The 25,669-nt window shown below is 41.1% G+C and overlaps 1 protein-coding gene across 1 annotated transcript; it reads left to right on the plus strand.

Moving 5' to 3' along the window:
- Positions 1 to 980: 980 nt before the first annotated feature.
- On the plus strand, positions 981 to 8,624 carry MRPL17 (mitochondrial ribosomal protein L17). Its single transcript, XM_012456741.2, has 3 exons — positions 981 to 1,199; positions 1,505 to 1,573; positions 1,916 to 8,624. Exons 1-3 carry the CDS (start codon positions 1,026 to 1,028, stop codon positions 2,198 to 2,200), a joined length of 528 nt encoding a protein of 175 aa, XP_012312164.1. The 5' UTR covers positions 981 to 1,025; the 3' UTR covers positions 2,201 to 8,624.
- Positions 8,625 to 25,669: the final 17,045 nt, after the last annotated feature.

Raw genomic sequence — 25,669 nt, forward strand, 5'->3', positions numbered from 1 at the left:
AAAGAGTCCCAACCCCTAAATGCCACACTTCTGCTGATGCGGCACAAGAAAAACCCGATGGCCCGCTTAATCCAAAATGCCTAGTGTCGACAGATAGATAGATAGACATTAGGCATTTTGGATTAGGCGCCCACCTATGCCTGTATATCTTCATCTTAACAAGTTACATATGCAATGACCCTATTTCCAAATAAGGTCACATTCTGAGTTATTGCAGGTTAAGACTTATAGCTTTTTGGGGACAGGAAGAATCATGGGGAAGACACAACTCAACCCATAACAAGGAACAATTTCGACAGTCATTGCCAATTTGCAGATGTTAAGGCTCAAAAACAAACTATAATATTATTGTTCATTAACATAAATGTGTAGGTATGTTTTTCCCCTTAAAAAATCACACTGGTGTAATTAACAATCCACTACTTTTCCTTTTAGTGCTGCAATTTTTTCTTTTAACTGGAATGATTACTTCAACAAAATAAAATTTCACTATCAGCGTTTCTTTTCAGGGCATCGTTATTATCCATTTCACCATTACTACTGAAAATTGCTGTGTTAAAAACGATGCGCACAGGTGTCAGCCAGGCCAGCTGGCGACTGCTGGGCCGGGTAGGGCGGGCAGCCCGCAGGACCCCGAACCCTCCGAGTACCTTTCTCCTCAGACGTTCTCTTTCCCAGGGGGCTCAGCGGCGGAGAGTCCCATCCCCCTAAATGCCACACTTCGGCTGACTCAGCTCAAGAAAAACCCGATGCCCGCTTACCCTACACTAGGGGGCGCCCGGTTCTTCGGCTGCCAACGACCGCTCACTCTGCCTGAAGCCCGCCCAGCTCGCCGCCTCTGGAAAAGCTCAACACCGTTTCTCCGCCCTTTCCGAGACTGCCAACGAGGCAGGCTCTGATGCGCATGCGCAACCACGTTTGCCACGCTCCGCGCTAAGGCGCATGCGTTCCTTGAAATTGCCTCCACCCGGTGTACCTTCCAGTTTCCAGTTCCGGCCTCCAAGGGGCGGGCAGAAGGTGGGAAGATGCGGCTGTCGGTCGCTGCAGCCATCTCCCATGGCCGAGTATATCGCCGTCTGGGCCTTGGTCCCGAGTCTCGCATCCATCTGTTGCGGAACTTGCTCACAGGGCTGGTGCGGCACGAACGCATCGAGGCACCATGGGCGCGTGTGGACGAGATGAGGGGCTATGCGGAGAAGGTGAGGAGCGGGTCCCGTTGTCCACTGTGCGAGTCTGGTCTGAAGGGGGGTGCCGGCTGCAGGTGGGAAGGGACTGGGACCAACCTGTTAAACCATTCCACAAGTCTGAGTCCCCTAGGACCCTGAGCTGAACCCGCCTCTCCATCGCCTCTAATGGAAGACTGGTTAGGGCTGCGGAATTAAGGGTGGCGTAGATTAGAGGTGCTTTGCTAGTGGAATGCATGGATTGCGGTCCGGCATTAGAGAAATTAGATTAACGCCTTGTTTTCTTGCTCGGTCGGATCCGTGATGTCTTGTCCCCACAGCTCATTGACTATGGGAAGCTGGGAGACACCAACGAACGAGCCATGCGCATGGCTGACTTCTGGCTCACAGTGAGTGCGTCCTAGCCTCCTTCAAAATCCTACCCTTTGCTCCCTGGGGGTAAGGGTTGGAGGAAGGAGAACTGGACAGAATTAAGCTAGGGTACTCACTTACCGGTCAGTGTTGTTGACTAAATTAGAAACTGTGTCTTAAGTTAGTTGAAGTCGATGTGAATATGTCTCTGCACAACTGCCTATAAATAACCCTTTGTGTAACATTGACTCTACCAGATTGGTGGGGGAGGGGGAGGTCTTTCTACTTGTGGGTGGACCTTACCTTTGGGAGTGGCGTAAAGTTAAATGCCTCTGCAGTTGTGCCTGACTCTGCTGTCTCTTGGATACTTCTCCCTCTAGGAGAAGGACTTGATCCCAAAGCTGTTTCAAGTACTGGCCCCTCGGTACAAAGATCAAAATGGGGGCTACACAAGAATGCTGCAGATCCCAAATCGGAGTACGGATCGGGCCAAGATGGCAGTGATCGAGTATAAAGGGAATTGCCTCCCACCCCTGCCTCTGCCTCGCAGAGACAGCCACCTTACACTCCTAAACCAGCTGCTGCAGGGTTTGCGGCAGGACCTCAGCCAGAGCCTGCAAGCAAGCAACCACAGCTCCCACACAGCTCAAACACCAGGGATTTAACTGGATCTGAAGAGCCTGCAGCCCTTAATCAGTGTCCATGATCACAGGCCTTTGGAGTGCTTTTACTCTCTGAGAAGAACTGGAGCTAGAGCTGTAAAATGGACAGTCTTGATGGGGTTGAGAACCTTTTGGGGAGCCAGATGGCCCTCTCTTTGCACAATAGATAAAAGTCTTTATATGAATATATATAAATTCATTTCTTTTTTCCTTCCTGTGGGGTATCTGGAGAATGAGAATTATCCAAATGCTCAGTCTACCTGGGATAGTAAATCCATGACTTATGCTTCTGGTCCTTAAATTTGGGTTATTTTTGGTTAGTGCAGTTTTGTTTTTCTTAATGCCAGTTTAGATGGGAGTGCATCCTATAATTCCAAATGTTGCCAGAGGTGGTTGTTTTGACATCTGGTCTCCTAGAGACTGAGTGCTTGGGATTTCTTAGAGAATGATTACTTCCTGACAGGGGTAGGGGAGTGACAATGTGCAAGTGAAACTTCCTTAAACAATCTAGTACCCTACGAACCTTCTGGGGATACTATAGTCATTCCTCTGTTTTGAGGCAGGATCACACATTACTTTCACGTGTTCCCCTCAACCCCTTGAATGGACCTGAGAGGAGAGGACCCAAGAACTCAGATGTTCCACCACTTTGGCCAAAGGGGTGGAGACATTCAGCAGAGGATGTTAGGCTCCAGGATAAGCTCCTTCCTTTTGGTGGGGGGAATGGGTAAGAAAGTCTAAGCTAGAGAAGAATTAGGAAATTAAACCTCCTGGGAATTTCCTGGAAGTTTTTATTGTTGTCAAATCTGGCCTCTCTGGGAACCCAGAAAAGGGAAATCCGGCTACAGAATGTGAGAAGCTGGGAGCCCCTTTCTTGGCACAGCCAGACTGCTGTTCCCTTGGGTTCAGAGGCTTTCATAGTGTGGTAGTTATGGAAAGACTTGGAAAGGAGCCATCGCTCTTGGGCTGAACACTTGATAGCAGTGCCCAATAACTGCCATATCCCCAGTAGAATACGTAGAAGAGATTTTATCTTAGGCTGTATCTTCTGAGTATATTTGGCCCACGGAACCCATCCATTATCTGAGACAATAAGCAAGAGTAAGGGTAGAAGGGTCACTGGTGTAGTAGACATAGCTTCAGTGACAGGACTATTCTGGGTTATTTAGCTGCAGCTGCCTTAGTCTGATACTTGTCCACTCCCAGCAGAGCTCTTTATCTCTACTCTACTTTGTTCTTCACACTGTTGCCAGAAAGCTCTTATATTTTGAATGATGATATATAGTAGACACTCAAAACATTTATGAAATAAAGCTACAATTCTGCTTCTGCTAAAAAATATACCCCTCCTCCTGTCTTAGCATGAACATCCACCCCAGCTTGATATCTAGGAGTCCTACCTGACTTCTGGAGAAATCACTTTCCTTAAAACCACATCTTTATTTTGAATAGATGGATTGTGGCTAGGCTCCTGGAGCTTTTCCTCTTAGACCCCAGAAATGTATCTCCCTTTGGGACTTTAAACAGTTCCCTACATGCTTTTTGAGCATCTGCTAGTTGCCAGCATCAATTTAGGCAGCAGGGATACAATATCTACTGTTTGTCATATAGAGACTAAAGACAAGAAACAACCTGTATCATCAGTGAGCTCACAATAACAGGCCACTGCCACTACCACAGTGGCCTCAAGGGATACTGCTTTCCCTTTAATGTTTTGGGTTTTGGTCCAAATAAAAGTACATGAATCCTAAGACATTTGCTAAAGGCTCAGGGATAACACAAGGAAAATAACAGCATCAAGAATTTTACTAATCTGGCCTATAAATAAATAACTTTTCTTCACCTAGTGGAATGCTCCCCCAAGTCCATCTAGGTACCTCTTTAAATACATTCCAAACCCTAGAGCAGCACTCTCAAAGGTTCCCCCCATCTTGGGCTCCAGTTCTTTATAGTAAGGTTGACAAAGTAATGATCATTCCTTTCTCAAAAGGTAACAAATTTAGGCTTTACAATTAATACACTATAAACCTGATGTCCTGGGGAGATGACTACAAAAGTCAGTGATTATTTCCTTAAACTCATCTACACTGAAGTGAACACGTTTATTTCCATGATGTTTCTCCAATCTGCAGTCAACTCGCTCCCTAATACGAAATCCATGATCCCTCTCCTGGATTACCTCCTAACCTCTCTCCTCTACACTTTGGCTGTAGTGATGGGAATCTGATCATCTTAATTCCCTGGCAATGATCTTCAGTTGTTTATTTCCTATGGGAAAGACAGGACTACCCTCCTTGTTCAGACATCTACTCATCACTCCAGCTACTTCCTGTGCCTCTAAATGCTATGGCTTAGAAGCATAAAAGTTCTTATTTTGGATGTTTCCTTGTGTACAGCTCCCCTGTCCACAGCCTTTTGTTCAAGCAGTCCCTACCCTGCAGAAAGCCTTCTCCCTTTTAAAACCCACTGAACTTACATATAAACCGTTGTCATCATCTAGGTGGCTCCCCTGACCATCCCCACACCTAAATTCATGACTGTCAATCAAGGTGCTCTATATTTCCATAATACACTGAGTTTGACACATTGCATTTCAGTTCCTTATAGTGGATTAGTTCCTGAATGGGTTCTGGTGGACAGGCCTAAACTAAGTTGAAGCAGTGAGAATCTAGGCTCTATTCTGCCTAGAGGAATACATTGGCATGTTATTCTAAGTGTCACTGGGGAACTGGCTTTAGGCAGAAGATAACACTGAGAGTGGCAGATTAGAACAACTAAAAGTACAAAACCAAGAACTCCCAAACTGGAATCCTAGTTATGTTGGATAATAATCTTTTTTAGTGATTATTTCCATTTGGGTGTGAATTTTCTGTTAATTGCTACTAAAAGTAATCTGATAATTTGTGTACCATTGAACCTTTACGCTAGTGCTTCTCAAAAATTGTGACTGTGACCCACAGACCAAAAAGCATTTTACATCAGATTATTCAAAAACATAAATGATTGAAATAAAATCTTCATAAAATGTTATTTACCAGCCAGGCACCGTGGCTCACGCCTGTAATCTCAGCACTTTGGGAGGCCGAGACGGGCGGATCACGAGGTCAAGAGATTGAAACCATCCTGGCCAACATGTGAAACCCCGTCTCTACTAAAAATACAAAAAAATTAGCTGGGTGTGGTGGTGCGTGCTTGTAGTCCCAGCTACTTGGGAGGCTGAGGCAGGAGAATTGCTTGAACCCAGGAGGTGGAGGTTGCAGTGAGCCGAGGTCACGCCACTGCACTCCAGCCTGGCGCCTGGTGATGGAGTGAGACTGTCTCAAAAAAAAAAAAAAAGTGATTTACCTTTACAAATATGATCTACACTCGTAGTTTCTACTTGTTCACCTTTTATATGCTGGCCCCAATTCACTAAATTGATTTTACAACCCTCTAACAATCTACTCTTTGAAAAACACTTTTCATAGTCAGTATTCCAATGACTAACCATTGCCTTCACTGGATAAAATCCAGACATTTAATGACACAAAAGTCACCTGTGACCTAGTCCCAGCTACTTCTCGGCCTCCTCTCCTATCATTATTTGCAGCCACCCTTCATGAGAAACTGCTTGTTATTCTCTGACTATATCACTACTTGGTGTATGATGTTCCCTCTATAATGCTTGCCGTCTTTCAAGTCCACTCCTACTTGTCATTCAAATATTTGCTCAGAAGTCACTTTAGTGGCCCCAAACTCCGCATCACCCTCCAGATGGGCTCAGGCCTCTCCTGTGTACCATTATTTATAATCCTCTGGGCATACACCTGCCAATCATATATACTACTGTTGCCTGTCTACTTAACTGATCCCTTCATTCAGCCAAACTACTGAATCCAGAAAGTGGGACTCATTCTTGATAACTCTACCATAAGGCCTGATACAAAATAGATGCTCAATATATGTTCATTAAATAAGGAGGAGTAAGCTACATCCATGCCATATTCAACTCTCTGGCTGAGCTTTACAAAACAATAAACATGGTATCATATGCAGAGACAGGGTTAAGCTATGCTACCGAGTATGCCAAGCAAAAGAAATGGTCTCCTTCCTCTTCCAGGACTTAAATGCTAATAATGATTGTCAAGAATGTGAGCATATTTCTAATTCATTTCCCACACATTTTATATTCCAATTTTCTGGAATATTTCTAACCAACCTACAGGCAGAAAACACCTATACATCTTACAAGACTAGCCAAATGCTGAAAGGTTGCCTTTTTTTGTAAAGTGTTGACAGAATTCCCCCCAGCAAAGCTCAGCACTATTCCAATGATCCAATTTCTTTTCTTTTTTAATTAACACATCCATCACCACCTGTGCTGTATATTTGATCCCCAGAACTTGTTCATCTAATAACTGAAAGCATGGACCTTTTGATCAACATCTCCATTTCCCTCATACCTCAGCCCCTGGCAATGACTGTTCTACTCTGTTTCTATGAGTTCAATGTTTTTAAATTTCAAATATAAATGAGATCATACAGTATTTCTCTTTCTGTGTCTAACTTATTCACTTAGCATAATGTCTAAGTGAATAAGTTATCCATGTTGTCATAAATGGCAGGATTTCCTTTTTATGGCTGAATAAAATTCCATTGTGTATAAATATACCACATTCTCTTTATTTATGTGTCGACAGACACTTAGATTGTTTCTATATCTTGACTATTGTGAATAAGGCTGCAGTGAACATGGGAACGCAGATATCTCTCTTCAGGATCCTGATTTCGTTTCTTTTGGGTATATACCCAGAAGTGAGATTGCTGGATCATAGGGTAGTTCTACTTTTAATTTTTTGAAGAACCTTCATACTGTTTCCCATAGTAGCTGTACCAATTTACATTCCCACCAACAGTATACAAGTGTTCCCCTTTCTCCACATCCTCGCCAACACGTGCCATCTCCTATCTTTTTTATAATAGTCATGTTAACAAGTGTGGGATGATATCTCATTGTGGTTTTGATTTACATTTCTCTGATGATTAGTGGTGTTGAACACTTTTTCATATACTGCTTCTTTACAAAAATGTCTGTTCAGATCCTTTGCCCATTTTCAAATCAGATTTTTTGTGTTTTCTGGCTATTGAATTGTGTGAGTTCCTTATATATTTTGGATATATATATATAACCCCTTATCAGATATGGTTTGCAAATATTTTCTCCCATTCTGTAGGTTGCCTTTTCATTTTGTTCATTGTTTCCTTTGATGTACAAAGCCTGTTAGTTTGATGTGATCCAACTTGTTTATTTTTATTTTGTTTGCCTATGCTTTTTGTGTCATATCTGAAAAATCATTGCTAAGGCCAATGTCAAGGAGCTTTTTCCCCTGTGTTTTCTTCTAAGAGTTTTGCAGTTTCACATCTTACATTTAAGTCTTGAATCCATTCCAAATTCATTTCTATATAAGACAAGGGTCCAATTTTGTTATTTTGCATATGTCTATCCAGTTTTCCCAACACTATTTATTGAAGGGACTTTTTGTTCCCCATTGTGTATTCTTGGTGCCTCATCAAAGATTAGTTGACCAGCTGAGCATGGTGGCTCACATCTATAATCCCAGCACCTTGAGAGGCAGGAGCAGGAGGATCACTTGAGCTCAAGAGTTTGAAACCACTCTGGGCAACATCTGGAGACTTCATGTCTACAAAGAAATTTTTAATTTAGCTGGATGAGGTGGAGTGTGCCTGTAGTCCCAGCTCCTCAGGAAGCTGAGATGGGAAGATCACTTGAGCCTGGGAAGTCATGGCTGCAGTGAGCCAAGACTGCACCTGTGCACTCCAATATGGGCGACACAGTGAAACCCTATTAAAAAAAAAATTCAGTTGACCATATGACCATATATGTGTGAGTTTATTTCTGAGTTCTCTATCCTGTTTTATTGGACTGTGTCTATTTTTGTTATGCATATGTGCTATTTTTGTTATGCATATACTGTTATGCATGGCTGTACATGCAAAACAGTATGATACATAATGTTTTGATTACTGTACCTTTGTAATGTAGTTTGCAATCAGCAAAGATGCCTCCAGCTTTGTTCTTTATCAACATTATTTAGTCTATTTGGGGTCTTTTGCAGTTCTATATTAATTTTAGTATTTTTTCTACTTCTGTGAAAAATGCCATTGGAATTTTCATAGGGAAATACATTAAATGTGTAGATCACATTGGGTAACATGGACATTTTAATATTATTAATTCTTCCAATATATAAACATGGGATGTATTTCCAGTTATTTGCTCTTTTTCAACTTCTTTCATTGGCATCTCATAGTTTTCAGTGTATAGATCTTTTGTGTGTGTGTATAGATTTTTCAACTCCTTGGTTAAATTTATTCTCAAATTTTTGTTCTTTTTGATGCCATTATAAACAAGATTGTTTTATTTCCTTTTCCAGTGTCCAGTTTCACATTATATATTCTTTATTACAACAACGGTATAATTATATTGTTCAGCATTCATTACTAAATAGTGAACTACTTAAGGGCACAAACACATCTAATTCTCTTTTCCTACCACCCTGTAAAGAACATGAGACAAAATAGGCATCTATAAATGTCTGTTGAATGAATCAATGTGTTGTACTGAGTTCTTCTGCTTAGCTCTGTCTTTTGGACTCACTGATTCCTCCCTTCTCCTGTTTCCTCCTTCTTCATCTAAAAAAGAACTTCCCGCAAAGCTGATTCCCTGTTGTTCATGCCTAGGTAAGGTTTGTACCCTTAAGGCTTTCCTCTCTGTACTCTTAAATGCATGGGCATAGTCTAGCTCTCCTCTAGTTCTGGGATATAAATTTGGTAGTTACTGGTGTTTCAGTTTTTGTTTGTTTGTTTGAGATGGAGTTTCGCTCTTGTTGCCCGGGTTGGAGTGCAATGGCACAGCTCACTGCAACCTCAGCTTCCCAGGTTCAAGCGATTCTCCTTCCTCAGCCTCCCAAGTAGCTGGAATTACAGGTACCTGCCATGAGGCCTGGCTAATTTTTGTACTTTTTAGTAGAGATGGGGTTTCACCATGTTGGCCAGGCTGGTCTCGAACTCCTGATCTCAGGTGATCCGCCTGCCTTGGCCTCCCCAAGTGCTGGGATTATAGGCATGAGCCACCAAGCCCAGCCTTAAATTTGGTAGTTAAATCTGAGATATCTTAATAATAGAAATGGTTTGTGTGCTTACATTTTCAGGAAAGGACCTTTAACTTTTCTGACGTTTTGCATTCTGTTCCACAACGTATCTGTTTAATAGAAAAATAATGTTTTTAATTCTCACAAGTTAAATTTTGTACATTACACAAACACACACACACCCACAATTTTCTATCAGATGTATTGGGAAGACAAGCCTTGTTTACACTGTGGCTTCGAATATACCTTGGTACACTACTGTATAATCCAGTATGGGAAGCACAGCATTAAAGGAATTTTACTGCTATTCACTTGAAAACACAAAAGGAGACGAAAACACAAAAGCTGTACCTAGGGATGTCACTGAAGACTTTATGACATTGTCCTGGCTTAATTTCTAACTACTTTTCCTTAAAATGGTTTCAGAACCTTTCCTACAATTATCTTCTCCTTTTATCCCAGAAGGAATAAAAAAAAGAAAGAAAGAAAATAGTTCAGTTTCATATGTGCTGCATTTGAGATGCCTGGGAGCATCTGGAGCTTGAAAAAGAGGTTTTTGCTGGAAGAACAGATTTGGGAGTTGTCAGCAATTAAAGCTAAATAAATGGATAGAGTGAGTCAGAGTATGTATGTAGAGCAAGAGAAGGCTGAGGTCAGACATTAGGGAACAGACAGGATAGAGAACTTTTGAAGGAGATTGAGAAGTTTTTAAGAGAGGAAAGGGAACCTCCAAAAATGCATCACAGTGCCTAGCATGGTGTCTTCTTTGTCATAGGAGGCATTCAATAATTAATCAGTTAACTTAGCAAGCATATTTTTTCTCCCTCCAAAGCACTGTTTGAAATATAAGGATGTCCCCTCAAAGGCCCAAAAGATTAGTTAGAGAGACACATCAAAAGTAAGTACAGCATAGTAAAACAGGTACTATGAACATGGTTGCATCTGAGGCCTACTGGAGTACCAAGAAAGGAGGCGGTCCATGCAGAATTTCTCAGAAGAAACAATGCTAGGGCTGAATCTTGAAGAATGACTAGGAGTTCATCAAGCTTCAGGGAAAGAAGCCAGTTTGGAGGGCATTCCATGCAGCAAGGTCTGCAAGTATTAATGCTTTAAATTATGAAATGGTATAAAGTGGTTGAAAAATTCCAAGTAATTTGGTATAGCAGGGATTTAGGATTTGAGGAAAAAGTGAAGGAGGTGAAGAAGGAAAGCCAGGCAAGACCAGGTTACAAAGGGCCCTGTAACCTGATTTACTTTTGATAAAGTGTTTGGATTTTATCCTGAAAACTAAGGGATGCCACTAGTATTTTTAAATGGAGAAAAGAGGGATACGATTTACATTTCAGAAAGATCATTCTTGCATCAGACTGTAAGATGGGTCAGAGGGACAAGACTAGAAGCTCGTAAACCAAACAGGAAGCTAGTTAAGGAATCTAAGGAAAATTGGAAACCTTTTTCTAAGGAAAAAGCAGGGAAGACCTAGAGAAGCTAACAGATCAAACAGCTATAGAAAAGGCAGTATAGACTAGACACATTGTACGTGATTACATGAGGTAGAGGAGAAATTAAGAGTTGAGGATAACACCAGGTTTCTGTCTGGGTAGTTGAGTAGAGAAATTCTATTCACATATTCACAGAGAATGAGGATAAGTAAGAGGGGAAGTGGATCAGAGATTACAGTGATGAACCTGGTTGTAAGTATACTGATGTTAAGAAACTGTCTTGTTAACAGTTGTTCTGGAGCGCAGAGGATAGATGTAAGCTAGCAATTTAAACTCGAGAGTCATACACACATACATGGGAAATGAGGCAATTGGTTTAGATGAGATTTCTCAGACAGGAAATATGGTATAAGAGAAAAAAGAGTCCTAGCATAGAGCCAATATACAAAGGCCAGAGGGAGAGAGACAGAGAAAGAGAGGAGCCCTCTTAGAAGGCTGAAAAGGAGCACTACAACTACAACACTGGTGTCTCAAAATCCAGGGGAAAAGAGTGTTGAAAATGTCAATTTGAGCCTATCTCCCTCAGCAGATTGTGAGTTCTTGGGTGACAGACAATAGTTAATTTTGTATTCTCAGAACCTAATGTTGGCCAGGCTCCAGAGTAGTGGTTTCATGAATATCTTTGGCCATTGGACTTCAAAATTAGGACATTTACTGTTGACCTCTGATAGAGTTGTCTCTTGAGAGGGACAAAAGCAGAAACCATAAAGACAGCTCAAGAAGTTTGGTGACCATGAAAAGAGAAGACAAGGCAGAGACACACCAGCAACGTGAAAGGGAGGCACATTTAAAAAGTCAATTTTGGCGATTTTCTTTTACAAGGTCATTTAGTTGTACAGATAGACATTTAAAGGGTATTTGTAAATTGAGGGAAAAATTCAAAATCTTGGGTTGAGAGCAAGAAGAAAGGGAGCTTTCTTATCAATCCTTATTGTTGCTTCCATAGCTCCTCCATTTTTGTGCAAAGCACCTTACCTTTTGGGACTCGGGACATTGATTATACCACTTCCTCTTAATGGTCTTGGCCATACCTGCTAAGGGATAAGGATTCTAGGGCATCTGTTAGCCCAGTCAGCAGGAAGTCAATTGGCAAGCTTACAGTTTAAGCAGGTCTACCTTTCAGAAGAAAGCATGCCACAGCTAGTCAAAAAAATCATTAAACTCAGTCAGTCAGAGACCTAACAGGATGGGCTGGAGCAGATTGAATATCTGGAATTCAAAATCTGACTGAGCAGTCAATACAGAGCTGACAGAGATAGAAGCAAATATAGGAAGATAAAGACCTCTCCAGAGAAGTTTTGCAAACACTCGAGAAAAAGATTCCCTTCCCCATCCCACCTTTTTCATGACAAGATGGTTCATTAATGCTGGGTTTATGGAGTTTGGGGTTGGGAGAAGACAGCTCCTAATTACAGATTCAGTGAAGTCTTAGTCCCAGAGTCTTGCTCACCATCCTAAGACCTGCTATCATTCCATCCATGTGCTTGCCCCGCTAATTGCTCCATCCAAGTCTCTGGCCCCACTGTTGTATATTGTCTTCACCTCCAGTAACCCATTCAACCGGCCCACTCTGTTTACCAGGCCTCTGGCCCTTTCATGACAAGATCTGCGTTACCCCTGAAATTTTACCCTCCAGAATCTCACTCTGTAAACCCAGCTTCTTGTTTCTGGCTCCCTCATCCCCTTGCACACAGATATTAAACCTCATGCCTCTTGAAACTCCAGTCCTTTGGACTCTCTCTTTTATCTTTTTGTGTACCAAGCCTTTCTTCTTTCTCATCCCAGCCTGGATGTCATGAGCCAACAACACCATTCTCATGCCATCCCCTGTTGAACCCCTTGTCTTTTTCTCCCACCTACCTACTAATCACCAGATTTCTCTACTCCTGTGCCCTCATCACTGAGCACTCCTAGGAACAAGAAGCATCAAGAACCAATGGAATTGGCACCAGCAGAGCTGGGTCCTGAACACAACTCAGCAAGCTTGGGTTGCCCAATTCCATCACCTCATTGACTCCTGCAAACTTTCTCTACTCTGTCGCCCAGGCTGGAGTGCAGTGGCACAATCTTGGCTCACTGCAATCTCCACCTCCCAGATTCAACAATTCTCCTACATCAGCTTCCTGAGTAGCTGGGATTACAGGTATCTACCAGCACACCTAGCTAATATATATATATATATATATATATATATATATATATATATTTTTTTTTTTTTTTTTTTTTTTTTAGTAGAGACGGGGTTTTGCCATGTTGGCCAGGCTGGTCTCGAACTTCTGGCCTCAGATGATCGTCCTGCCTCGACCTCCCAAAGTGCTGGGATTACAGGTGTGAGCACCCCACCCGGCCTTTCTCCACTTTCCTTAAACCCTCTACTTCACTTTCACCTCTCTCAGCACTTTACCTTACTGTCTATTTTGGGAAAAAAAAAAAAAAAAAGGAGTCTGTAGGCAAAGTTCTCTCAATTCCCTGTCTTCCGTGATCCTTATCTGTACCCACAAACTAGGCACTTATTTGAAAGACAATTCACCCAATGACCGAGCTACCCAGAGTCCAATTGACCAAATTTTCCAAATTTATCAACTTAGAAAAATTTGCTTTTGGACACCAAAATCTAATTTGGTGAAATTATCAATTCAAAAATTTGTTTACATCAGCAATTTATAAAGTTTATGACAACTGTGTTGCATGGAAAAGTTTAATAGTGTTATGGATTCTGTTCTTTAAGGTTTGCAATTGATTTCAGTTTGACTTAGTTTTAGTTTTACTAGTTTCTTCATTAGACTCATTGCACAGTGGATTTCAGTCAAACTCCACTGAATGTCTATGGTTTTTCTGTGTGATACACATTTCAGACACTTATGATTCAAATGCCTAAAACAAACAGATAATGCTCATTTGATCAAGATGATAAAAGTCTCAGAATTTAAAACATTAAAATGAGCACTTTTCAACTCACTCTACGAGGCAAGTTAATTACCCTCATACTAAAATCAGACAAAGATGTAACAAGAAAACAAAAATACAGATCAATATATCATGTGAATATGCAAAATTCCTCAACAAAATACCAGTCAACTGAATCTAACAGCATATAAAAAGTTACCATCATGTCAAGTGGAGTTTATCCCAAAAATAGAACATTGGTTTTCCATCCTAAAATCAATTAATATAATACATCATATCATATAAAGAGAATAAGAAATGAAAACACATAATCATCTCAGTATACACAGAAAAAGCATTTGACAATCTTGGACACCTTTTCATCATAAAACACCCAGTAAACTAGGGAAAAAGACAATTTTCTCAACCTGATAAAAGGCATGTATGAAAACCTGTACCTAACACTAGACTTAATATTAAAAGATAGGATGATTTCTCTCTAAAATCAAGAACAACACAAGGAGGTCCATTCTTGCTTCAACATTGTACTAAAGGTTCCACAAGAGCAACTGGACAAGAAAAATAAATAAAATATTTTCATATTGGAAAGGAAGAAGTAAAACTATCTACTGGTAGGTGACAAGGTCTTGTATATAAAAAAAATCCCAAGGAATTCACACACACACACACACACACACACACACACACACACAAAGAAAAGAACCCTATGAAAACTAATAAATATGTTCAGCAAAGCTACAGGATATAAGATGGGAATACAAAAATTAATTGTATGCACAAATCAATTATATTTCTGCATTGTAACAAAAAACAACTCAAGGAAATTAACAATTCTATTTACAATAGCATCAAATAGAATAAAATGCTTAGGAATAAACTTAACAAAAGAAGGGCAAGTCTTATACAGTGAAAACTACAAAACATTGTTGAGAGAAATGTTACAATACTAAATAAATAGACATTACATGTTCAGGAATTAGAAAATATCACATTATTAAGATGTCAAACTAATTTATACATTCAACACAATGCCTATCAAAATCACAGCTATCTTTTTGTAGAAATTGCTAAAGCAATCCTTAAATTCATATGGAAATTCAAGGGACTCAGAATAGCCAAAATAATCTTGAAAAAGAACAAAGTTGGAGGAGTCACACTTCCAGATTTTAAAACTTACTACAACATAATAATCAAGACTGTGTGGTACTGGCATCTATAGACATATAGATCAGTGGAATAGAATTGAGAGTCCAGAAGTAAACCGTTACATTTATGTTCAATTCATTTCTGACAAAAATAAGAAAATTAAACAAAAGAGAAGTCTTTTCAACAAATGATGCTGGGACAACTAGATATCCACATGCAAAAGAATAAAATTGGACTGCTACCTCACAACATATACAAAAACTAACTAAAATGGATCATTGACCTAAATGTAGGAGTTGAAGCTATTAAAACTCTTAGAAGAAAACACAGCAGTAAATCTTCTTGACCTTCGACAATGATTTCTTAGATATGACACCCAAATCACAAGCAACAAAAGGAAAATCAGATAAATTTAACTTCATTAAAATTAAAAATGTATATGCTTCAAAGCACACTATCAAGGAAATGAAAAGTCCCAAAAGGGGAGAAAATATACACAAATCACATATCTGATAAGGAACTTGTATCTAGGTATAGAATTCTTGTATCTAAAGAATCCTGGCCGGGCGCGGTGGCTCAAGCCTGTAATCCCAGCACTTTGGGAGGCCGAGGCGGGTGGATCACGAGGTCAAGAGATCGAGACCATCCTGGTCAACATGGTGAAACCCTGTCTCTACTAAAAATACAAAAAATTAGCTGGGCATAGTGGCGCCTGCCTGTAATCCCAGCTACTCAGGAGGCTGAGGCAGGAGAATTGCCTGAACCCAGGAGGCGGAGGTTGCGGTGAGCCGAGATAGCGCCATTGCACTCCAGCCTGGGTAACAAGAGCGAAACTCCATCTCAAAAAAAAATAAAAATAAATAAAAACAACACAAAAAAGAATCCTTACAGCCGGGTGCAGTGGCTCACACCTGTAATCCTAGCACTTTGGGAGACTGAGACAGGTGGATCCCTTGAGATCAGGAGTTCAAAACCATTCTGACCAACATAGTGAAACCCTGTCTCTACTAGAAATACAAAAAAATTAGCCAGGTGTGGTGGCGGGTGCCTGTAATCCCAGCTACTTGGGAGTCTGAAGCAAGAGAATCCCTTGAACCCAGAAAGTGGAGGTTGCAGTGAGCTAAAATTGCACCACTGCACTCCAACCTTGGCAACAGAGTGAGACTCCATCTCATTAAAAAAAAAAAAATCCTTACAACAACTCAACAAGAAAAAAAAATTAATGGGCAAAGGATTTAAATAGAGATTTTTTTTTTTTCCAAAGAAGATATACAGACAGTTTTGGTTTAACAAGAACTCGAAGTCCCATGAGGTTCTCACTGGAGACTGGAGAAAATTTCCTCATGCGTCCAGCAGGGGGACAGAAAAAGTAACAAATTTGAAATATACCCAGAGCTCTCTGTTCTCCTTAACAAGGCCTACCCTCAAAGAAAACTATTTTACCACAGCCTAACCAACTTAAGTTTTACCAAAGCCTAACCAACATGGAGGAAGGGAAATACTCAACCTCAGCCCCCTCCAGCCTTCCTGTTTCTCTACAGTGGAGTAAGGAAGCTGAGAAGCACTTGTGAAGGTCATAGCCCAAGGACATAGGCTCATTAAAAGACTGAGATATAGTTATAAGACTATATAATGCTTCCCTCCTCAACCCCAACCTTCTCACGGTATCAGTAGGCTCCTGAATACTAACAAGGGTTACAGCTAAAAGAACTGCAAGTCTCAGACCCTATTTAAGAAGGAGTCTCTAGGAAAACCCAAAGGAAAAAGGGAAGACAAAAATAAGGACACTAGGTATTAGCTTCTGACACCATGGCTACAGCAAGTGGTAAACACAGCCTGGCTCCTAGCCAGATAAACATAAAACCTCACATTAACATCTATCTGCCTCACTTCCTTTTACCTGATACATCATATCCAGTTTCAACAATAACAAAAAAAATTACAAGACAGGCTAAAAGGCAAACAAACAAACAAAAAACAATCTGAAAATACAAAGCAAGCATCAGAACCAGACTCATATGGCATAGATTTTGGAATTATCAGACTGGAAATGTAAAATAAATATGATTATATGCTAAGGCCTCTAATGGGAAAACTGAATAACATACAAGATGGATAATGTAAGCAGAGCAAAGAAAACTCTAAGAGACGATCAAAAGGAAATGTTAGAAATTTAAAACGGTGTAATAGAAATAAATAATGTATTTGATGAACTCATCACTAGACTGGACATGGCTGAGGGAAAAATCAGTGAGCTCAAAGATATATCAATAGAAACTTTCCAAACTGAAAAGCAAAGAGAAAAAAAGGAATGAGAAAAAGTGAATCAGAATATCTAAGAACTGTGGGACAATAACAAAAGGTATAACATACATGTAATGGGTATACCAGAGAAGAAAGAAAGAAAAAAAAGAGAGAAAGAGAAAGAAAGAGGGAGAGAAAGAGAGAGAAGGGGAGGGGAGGGGAGAAAAGAGGAGTAAAAGGAGAGGAGAGGACAGGAGAGGGGAGGGGAGGGGGAAGGGAAGGAAGGAAGGAGAAAAGAAAAAAAAGGAAAAAAGAGAAAGCAAGCAAGAAAATAAATATTTGAAGTAATAATGGCTGAGAATTTTCTGAAATTAATGACAGCAAGCCACAGTCCCAGGAAGCCCAGAGAACACCAAGCATGATAAATGCTGAAAACAAAATCTGTGCCTGGGCATATAATATTGAAACTACAAAGACAAAGAGAAAATCTTGAAAGAAAGCACAGAAGAAGATATATATATATGATCAATAAGCATGTAAAAAGATGCTCTGCTGGGCGTGGTGGCTCACATCTGTAATCGCAGCACATTGGGAGCCCAAGCTGGGTGGATAACTTGAAGTCAGGAGTTTGAGACCAGCCTGGCCAACATAGTGAAACCCTGTCTCTACTAAAAACACAAAAAATTTAGCTGGGCATAGTGGTGCATGCCTGTAATCCAAGCTACTCAGGAGGCTGAGGTGGGAGGACTGCTTGAACCTGAGAGGCAGAGGTTGCAGTGAGCCGAGATTGCACCACTGCACTCCAGCCTGAGTGACAGAGTGAGATTATATCTCAACAACAACAAAAAAAGATGCTCAACATCATTAGTTATTAGAGAAATGGGAATCAAAACCATAACAATATATCACTTTATATCCAGCTGGATAACAGCAGAATGATCAACAGTAAATGAGGGTTTCAGTTTCTCCATATCCTTGTCAACAAGTGTTTGACACTTGTTGTTTGACCAGTAAATGAAGTTTCATTTACTGGTGGTGGAAGTGTAAAATAGTGCAGCTGCTTTAGCAATAGTTTGGCAAATTTTCTCAAATATTTCCTTAAAATGTTAAACATAGAACTGTAATATATACCATACCAACAATTCCACTCCTAGGTATTTACCCAAGAAGAGAAAAGATGTGTCCACACAAAAATGTATATACAAGTGTTCATAGTAGCATTACTTATAATAGCCCCAAAGTGGAAACAACATAAATGTCCATCAACTGATGAAAAGAAAAACAAAATGTGATATACGCATACAAGGGAATATCTTCAGCCAAGAAATGAAGTACTGATACATGCAACGACATGGATGAATACTGAAAACATGCCGAGTGAAAGAAGCCAGATGCAAAAGGCCACATGTTGTATGATTCAATGTATGTAAAATGTCCAGAATAGGCAAATTCATAGAGTCAGAAAGTAGATTATTATTGGTTGCCAGGAGCTGAGGGGTGGAGGATATGGAGTAACTGCTAATGGGTGTGGGTTTCTTTTTGTGTGATGAAAATATTCTGAAATGTGATAGTGGTGATAATGCACAACTCCATGAATATACTAAAAATTACTGTGAATTGTACACTTTAAAATGATACACTTTATGGTATATATAGTATAACTCAATAAAGCTATTACTTTAAAAAATAATAAATCCAAAGGAAAAAACCTGACTACTTAGAAGTAGTAACAACTACATAATCAACAACAAGGAGAAGCAGGGCTGCTCCTAATGTACCATTCCAATTCAAACAGTATTCCTATTGTGATATGAATGGGACTGGCAGAAATTGTCCAAATGTTTCTCAGATGTCACTACAGCAGGAGATCCATTTATCAATAGCCATCATAGCTTACAAAAACTGTCTTAGACTAACTAGTTTATAATATAATTTATATTATTAATTTTATCACTTACTGTAGTCACTATTATACTATTCACCAACCAATAAGTATGGAAATACAGTATGGCTATATTTCAGCCTACATCTACATATCTATTAAAACTATAAATGCACAAAAAATATTAAAGAAAAACAAAAACTATTGGATTGAAAATATTTTGGAAGGGAGAATTACCCCCTCCCAGATTGTATATGAATTTTTTTACATTTGAGTCATTGTACAACACTTGCAGAGTAAAATGCACAAGAAATTCCCATTCCCCAAAGTCACAGCTCCAAAATAAGGAAAAACTTAGAATACACTGAACTTTGGCCAGCCATGGTAAAATGATTTCAGGGAAACAGCTGCAAATAAATTAGAAGTACAACTAAGCTAAACTAAACTCAAAAAATTGTCAACTGATACTTCGTAGAAATCATTAAAAGTAGTTAAAATCAGCCCAACCATGAAAATTGTTGTAAACTTTACACATAATTAAAAGAAACGAAATTTTGGTAAACACACAAAACTGGTAAGTTCCAACAAATTGATCACTCTGTAAATTGAAATCCACAGGACTGGCTTTCCTGACTTCCCATCCCAGTGGATAGGAGTCCTTCCTCTTCTCCATATTTAATCCCTCCACCTGTGTTCTAGATTCCATTTCCTTCTACTTTCTCTGGCTCTTGTTCTGTGGGAGAGCATGGGGAGTTTCCCTTTTCTTTCCTACAGTCTCTACAGGGAGTTGAAGTCCTTCAGAGCCTGGAAAACATCCTCACTCTTGAAAGATCCCAATTCAAACAGTGCTGGACTCTGGCCATTTTTTTTTTAATACTCCTGGCTCACTTCTTCCAGGGCTGGGCTGTACCAAGGAGTGCTAATGACTTGTGACTTATAAGTATCTTAAACTAAGGCTTGCAGCAGTCTGAAAGCAATTACTAATGCTACCCAGTTCCTCCAACTCACTAGGAAAGAACAGAGGACTAACAGAACCACTAAAAACTGTCACCCATCCTGTCACTCAGGATCATCATTCACAAGGCAGGCCTTTTGGGTCATCTCTCCTTTCTCATTTGTTCATCACCACACTGATGTGCCCCTCCCTGCCCCTAGTTGACTGGCCCTCCCACTGCTTCCCTGCCTTTTAGCCCTTCCCATCATGGACCCACCCCTCAATCTTTCCTGTTCTGAAACCTCCATTTCATGGTAACAAACTCCTGAAATCTCAGCCCCTTCATATACCTCTGAGCCTCCACTTCCTGTGTAAGAGACCTGGCTTTGCTTAAGTACTCCCTTTCTGTACATGCTTCCACATATCTTGGAAGGAAGAGGGAAGAAGTCTCAATTCTCCAGGCTTCCCAAGGCCTAAACAGAGATAACTACTTCTCCAACCTCACCTCTCAGCCTTTGAGATTATGCTGTCTTACACAAGCCTCTATTCTCCTCAGTGTTGTCATGAAATGACTTTTCCTCTTTTTCATCAAGGACTCAGGTGTAGGTGTGTCTATATCCTTTGTTCTCTTGCCAGTATCCTCAGCTCCTTGGTCCTTTAGGCCTATAAGGCCACCAGCTATCATTCCCCTTAACAGCGTCTCTACTCCTTTAAAACTTCCCTCAAGATTTCTAACTTTATTGGCTACCTCGTGCCCATTTTTCACAAAATCCCAACTCCTCTCAAGAGAGAATGAGATCATCAGGTATGATGGCCTCATATTCCTGCCCTGTCCACCTTCCTGCCTCACTACCACATACTACACCCATGCACTTATCTGCACCCCACTCATCTTCCTTTTCAGTCTTGAAGGAGGAGGTACTTCTCTTCCTGGCAAAGACCAATCCCTCCTTGTTGTGATGGTTAATTCTTCAGTCTCTCCTCTCTCCTCCAGGACCTTGCTCCATTCTCTCCATGAGCTCCTTATCTGCAATGTTAAACATGCTTTTGTTGCCTTCTTCCAAACAGCTCTCTATCAACCCTTTCTGCTCCCCACTCCTCCTGCCAATACCCCACCCCACCCCACCCTCCCACCTAGGTTACTATCCTCTCTCTCTTTTCTCCTGCATTCACTGAGTAGCGGTCCTTGATTCTGTTGTCCCACTAACATCCTGTCTTTATTCTGGAACAACCACTTCCTTCACGCCAGCTATTCACTTAACAAACACTGACTGAACAGCACCTGTGTGCAGGCACAGCATGTACATGCTACAGAGGTGAACAAACCAGCTTTACGGCTTAGTGGAGTATATAGACATTTAACCAAATATTCACACACTAGAAAGAGTGTAAACTTGCCACAGTGATAACTGCCACAGAGAAGTACCAGGCACTAAGACAATCCATAATATGGGGATTTGACCTAGTTAAAGAGGCCAGGGAAGATGTCTGTGATGAAGTGGTACTTCAGCTGAGAGAAGGTCAATTAACAGAGGAAGGGACCAAAGTATCCCCTAAACAAAAGGGCATGTGTATGCCAAAACATTTTTAATAATCAGTCTGAATGGGAGATGCCATCTTTTAAGTGACCTGGCCCCTGCTCTCAAGATTGATCTGATGGGCACATAAGTCAGCCCAGGCCATCCAGACTCTTTCCCCAGGATTTCTGAATTTCTGCTTCTTGTTATGAGGCCTATTTTTTAAACTAAGTGAATACATAATACTGATTTGAAAACTAATTTTAAAAATAAGTAGGAAAGAGGAGAAGAGTCAAATCTGCATATAGATGAATTCCAAATAACGTATATGATGTAATAATACATATCATACATACCCCTTCTAGGAGATGGAGTTTACTCTCCTCTCTGAGTATGGGACTTAGTGACTCACTTCTAAAGAACAGATATATGGTAAGGGGGGAAGTAGCCTTACAGTGGAGAGATCTTAATGCAGTGGCTAAGGTTAACATTACCCATGAAAATTTGCATTTATTATCATGCACCCCTGATATAATATAGAGAGAAGGCACTTCAGCTCTGTGGTAGTCTCTCGCCCCAGTTTAATCACATGGAAAATAGCAGAGAAATCCAAACTGAGGGATACTCTACAAATTGCCTGGCCAGTACTCTTCAAAACTGTCAAGGTCATTAAAAAAAAAAAGGAAAGATGGAGGAACTGTCACAGACCAGAGGAAACTAAACACGAAGACTAAATGCAATGTATCCTGGATTGAATCCTGGGATTAGAAAAAGGACATTAGTGGGAAAGCTGGTGAAATCAGAACAAAGTCTGGAATTTAGTTAATAATGATGTACTGGCTCGGTGCAGTGGCTCATGCCTGTAATCCCAGTATTGTGGAAGGCCAAGGTGGGAGGATCACTGGAGGCCAGGAGTTCAAGATCAGCCTTGGCAACATAGTGACACCCCCTACACTCTACAAAAAATTTAAAAAAAACCAAAAAACAAAAAACCTAGGCTGGGCACAGTGGCTCACACCCGTAATGCTAGCATTTGGGGAGGTCGAGGTGGGCAGATTGCTTGAGCTCAGGAGTTTCAGACCAGCCTGGCCAACATGGCATAACTCTGTCTCTACAAAAAGTACAAAAAATTAGCCAGGTGGTGGCATGTGTCCGTAGTCTTTTTAATCAGTGCGGCGGGGGGGAGTGGGGGGAGACGGAGTAGGGGGTGCAGAGGTTAAAGTGGGAGAAATCACTTGAGCCCAGGAGGTTGAGGCTGTAGTAAGCCATGATGACACCACTGCACTCTAGCCTGGGTGACACTCACTCCTTAACTACTGAGTGCTGACTAGCTTTCATTCTTACCACTCCACCTACCACATTGTCCCCAAGGTCACCAGCCTGCCCCCTAGGCCCCAGCCAAATCCAACTGATCCTTTTCAGTCCTTACCTCACTGGTCTCTTCTGCGTCATTCAACCCTGATGACCGCTCCTCACTTCATGGCTTCTTCCTTGGTCATTCCCTGGGCTTTGATGACACCACTCATCTCCCTTTCTTTCTCCTCCCTGTCTGGCCATGCCTTCTCACTTTCCTTTGGGGGCTCCTCTTCTTCTCAGCCTTTACGTGTTGGAGCTTCTCAGCATCTGTCCTAGACCTTCTCTTCTTCCTAATGGACGTGCTCTCCCTTAGCAATCTCCTTCACTCCCTTAGCTTCACTTACCATCTGTCACACTTACTATACAAAGCAACCCAAATTGGGTTGTTGAGGACATTTCAGGTTAATGGGTCTTGCCCAAACCGTAATTTTTCATTTTTCCCAGTGAAAAGATCCAAAAAGCTTTTCAACCAACCTAGAAATGTAAACCTTTAAGGAGGATGAAAAATAAAAATAAAAAATAAAAAATAAAAAGATGATGATACAATCAAAAGTGTACTTCAATGAGTTAATGGACTTCATTGTACATATATTTAAATTCATATGTCATATAAAATGTATGATTTTTAAACATTATTAAACAATTTTATGCATAATCTTAACAGGCATCCTCAAAAGCAGTGTCTTTCTCATCATTAAGATCACTTTTTCAGCCATCTTACATGTTTTCCCAGAATAGAAGTCCGTCTCTTCAGCCTAAGCGAAGTGCTTGGGAGAGGACACAGCACAGTTTGAATTCACAGATAATAGAGTCCTTGGAAACTTCATCCTAAGTCACAAGTTTCATTTGCATCACACTAGGGCAGTTGGTTTTTGGCATGCATCCTGCCTGCGTATATTCATGACTTCTAAACATCACTTAATGTATTGCTTTTTAAAAATTATATTTCTGTTAACTTTCTTACTGAAATATAACATCTACACAGAAAAGGGCACAAGCCATCATAAGTGTTCAGCTCAATGAACTGTCAAAGTGAAACATCCATATAACCACTCAGGTCAAGAAATAGAACATTTTTGGCATCCCAAAAACCTCTTCCAAGTACTACTGAAAAGCATATTTTGAGACATCCAACACATGCAGTTATGAGGTCATACTACCAGGAATAGTTACCAAAGCTGTGTTAAATGTCTTTGACTACAATACATCCAAAATAGCATTGTTGAGGACATGTCAGGTTAATGGGTCTTACCCACACAGTAAAAATAGTTAGCATTTATTGGGCACTTGCTATAGAGTGCCAGGTATATAGCGCTTTACATATATTACATAATTTAATCCTTAGGCCCACTTTATAGATGAGAAAACTAAGGCAGAGACAAGTTAAGTAACTTCCCCAATGCCACACAGCTTGTAAATGGGAGAGTCTGGACCCCAAGCCAGGGAGTCTGGCTCCAGAGTCCACAAGCTTAGTCACCATACCATACTGCCCTATCCAGTGGTTTGTTGTTCAAAATAAAGTAAATGAGAGCAAACCCTGTAATATGAGAGACTTTGTAAGGACTCAAATATAAGGTTACTCCCTCTTTCCTGAGGGATGATTTTGGAAAAACAAAAAAGCAAAAACCTCACCCTATATTCAAGCTTATACGGTATTTGCAGATGACTCCCAAATATTTATGTCCATCTCAGACCGCTTCTCTAAGTTGCAGACCTACCTTCCCCACAGGCACTTCAAAGTCAGCAGCCCCAAGTCACATCATCATCTCCCCACACCAACCCCCTGCAGCCTCCTCCTGCTCCTTTTGTGGAGAACAGCCAGCCTCACCACCGTCCACCCCACTGCCCAAGGCCAGAGCTGTGGATACCACCAAGGACCCCAGTCTCTCCCTCACTCCTCTTCCAAAATCACACTCCCTTCTTCTTCAACTGAAACTTTGTACTTTCTCCCCAGAAGTTCCCGATTTCTCTGTGTCATCTGTACACATCTCAAGTCGAGAAAACCTGTTTTTCTCAAAGCCTACTCACAGTCCTAAGGAAGAAGGACAGGAATCGGAACTCTCCCACTTCCTTTAAGATTGCTTGCTCTCCATCTTTGTCTGATTTCCCCTCTCCCCATATTCTCTCCCAAGTTGGTTTCTCAATGCCCTTCCCACCTCCCTGCCCAGTTTCCTCCTCACTTTATTTTTCTGGGGAGTATACTGTGAGTGGGACCACCATCCCCAGATGGTGGTCCAGTGTCTCCCGATCTTTACCCTCAAATGTGGGATACAGAGAAAGTGGTGGAAAGGGAACCTGGGGGTGAAGGAGAAAAAAGAGATAGAAATCATGGGATAACGAAAAGTGACTAACGGGAGAAGGCCGAGGTTACGGTGGAAGAAGGGGAAGCGATGGGGATAGGGAAAAGCGGGGTGAGAAAAGCGAAAGGAGAAGGCGTGCAGAAAAGGGGACGAGGAAGTGAGGCGAAAGGCGATGGGGAGAAAGGTGGGGAGAAGAGACGGGGAGAAAGGGTTAGGAAGAAGAGGATCAGAGAAGAGGTGGGGAAGGAGATGGAGAGAATCTGATGTGAAGAGGCTGGAGAGAGATCGAGCAGAAGGGATGAGGAGAAAAGAAAGGGGACAAGAGGTGGGGAGAAAAGGATGGAGAAGGGGAGAAGAAGGGGATGGGAGAAAGGGCGAGGGGAATGGAGATGACGGTCGGGAGAAAGAAGGGGCGAGAGGAAGACTAGGGCAGTGAGGGAGACGAGGGGAATAGGAGATGGAAAGAAGATGGAAGAGGAGGAGGTGGGCAGCAGGGAGCGGAGCGACAGGGAGGAGACCGGAGGGCGTAGAGA

Source organism: Aotus nancymaae, unplaced genomic scaffold, assembly GCF_030222135.1.
Source record: "Aotus nancymaae isolate 86718 unplaced genomic scaffold, 86718_ANA_hifiasm-v0.15.2.pri h1tg000059l, whole genome shotgun sequence".
Taxonomy (NCBI): Eukaryota; Metazoa; Chordata; class Mammalia; order Primates; family Aotidae; genus Aotus; species Aotus nancymaae.

Bases quoted from the DNA above. Each gene is read 5' to 3' on its own strand.
- MRPL17 (XM_012456741.2), top strand. From the start codon at position 1,026: ATGCGGCTGTCGGTCGCTGCAGCCATCTCCCATGGCCGAGTATATCGC. The intron at 1,200-1,504 runs GTGAGGAGCGGG...TTGTCCCCACAG, and splicing joins TGAGGGGCTATGCGGAGAAG to CTCATTGACTATGGGAAGCT. The intron at 1,574-1,915 runs GTGAGTGCGTCC...TTCTCCCTCTAG, and splicing joins TGGCTGACTTCTGGCTCACA to GAGAAGGACTTGATCCCAAA.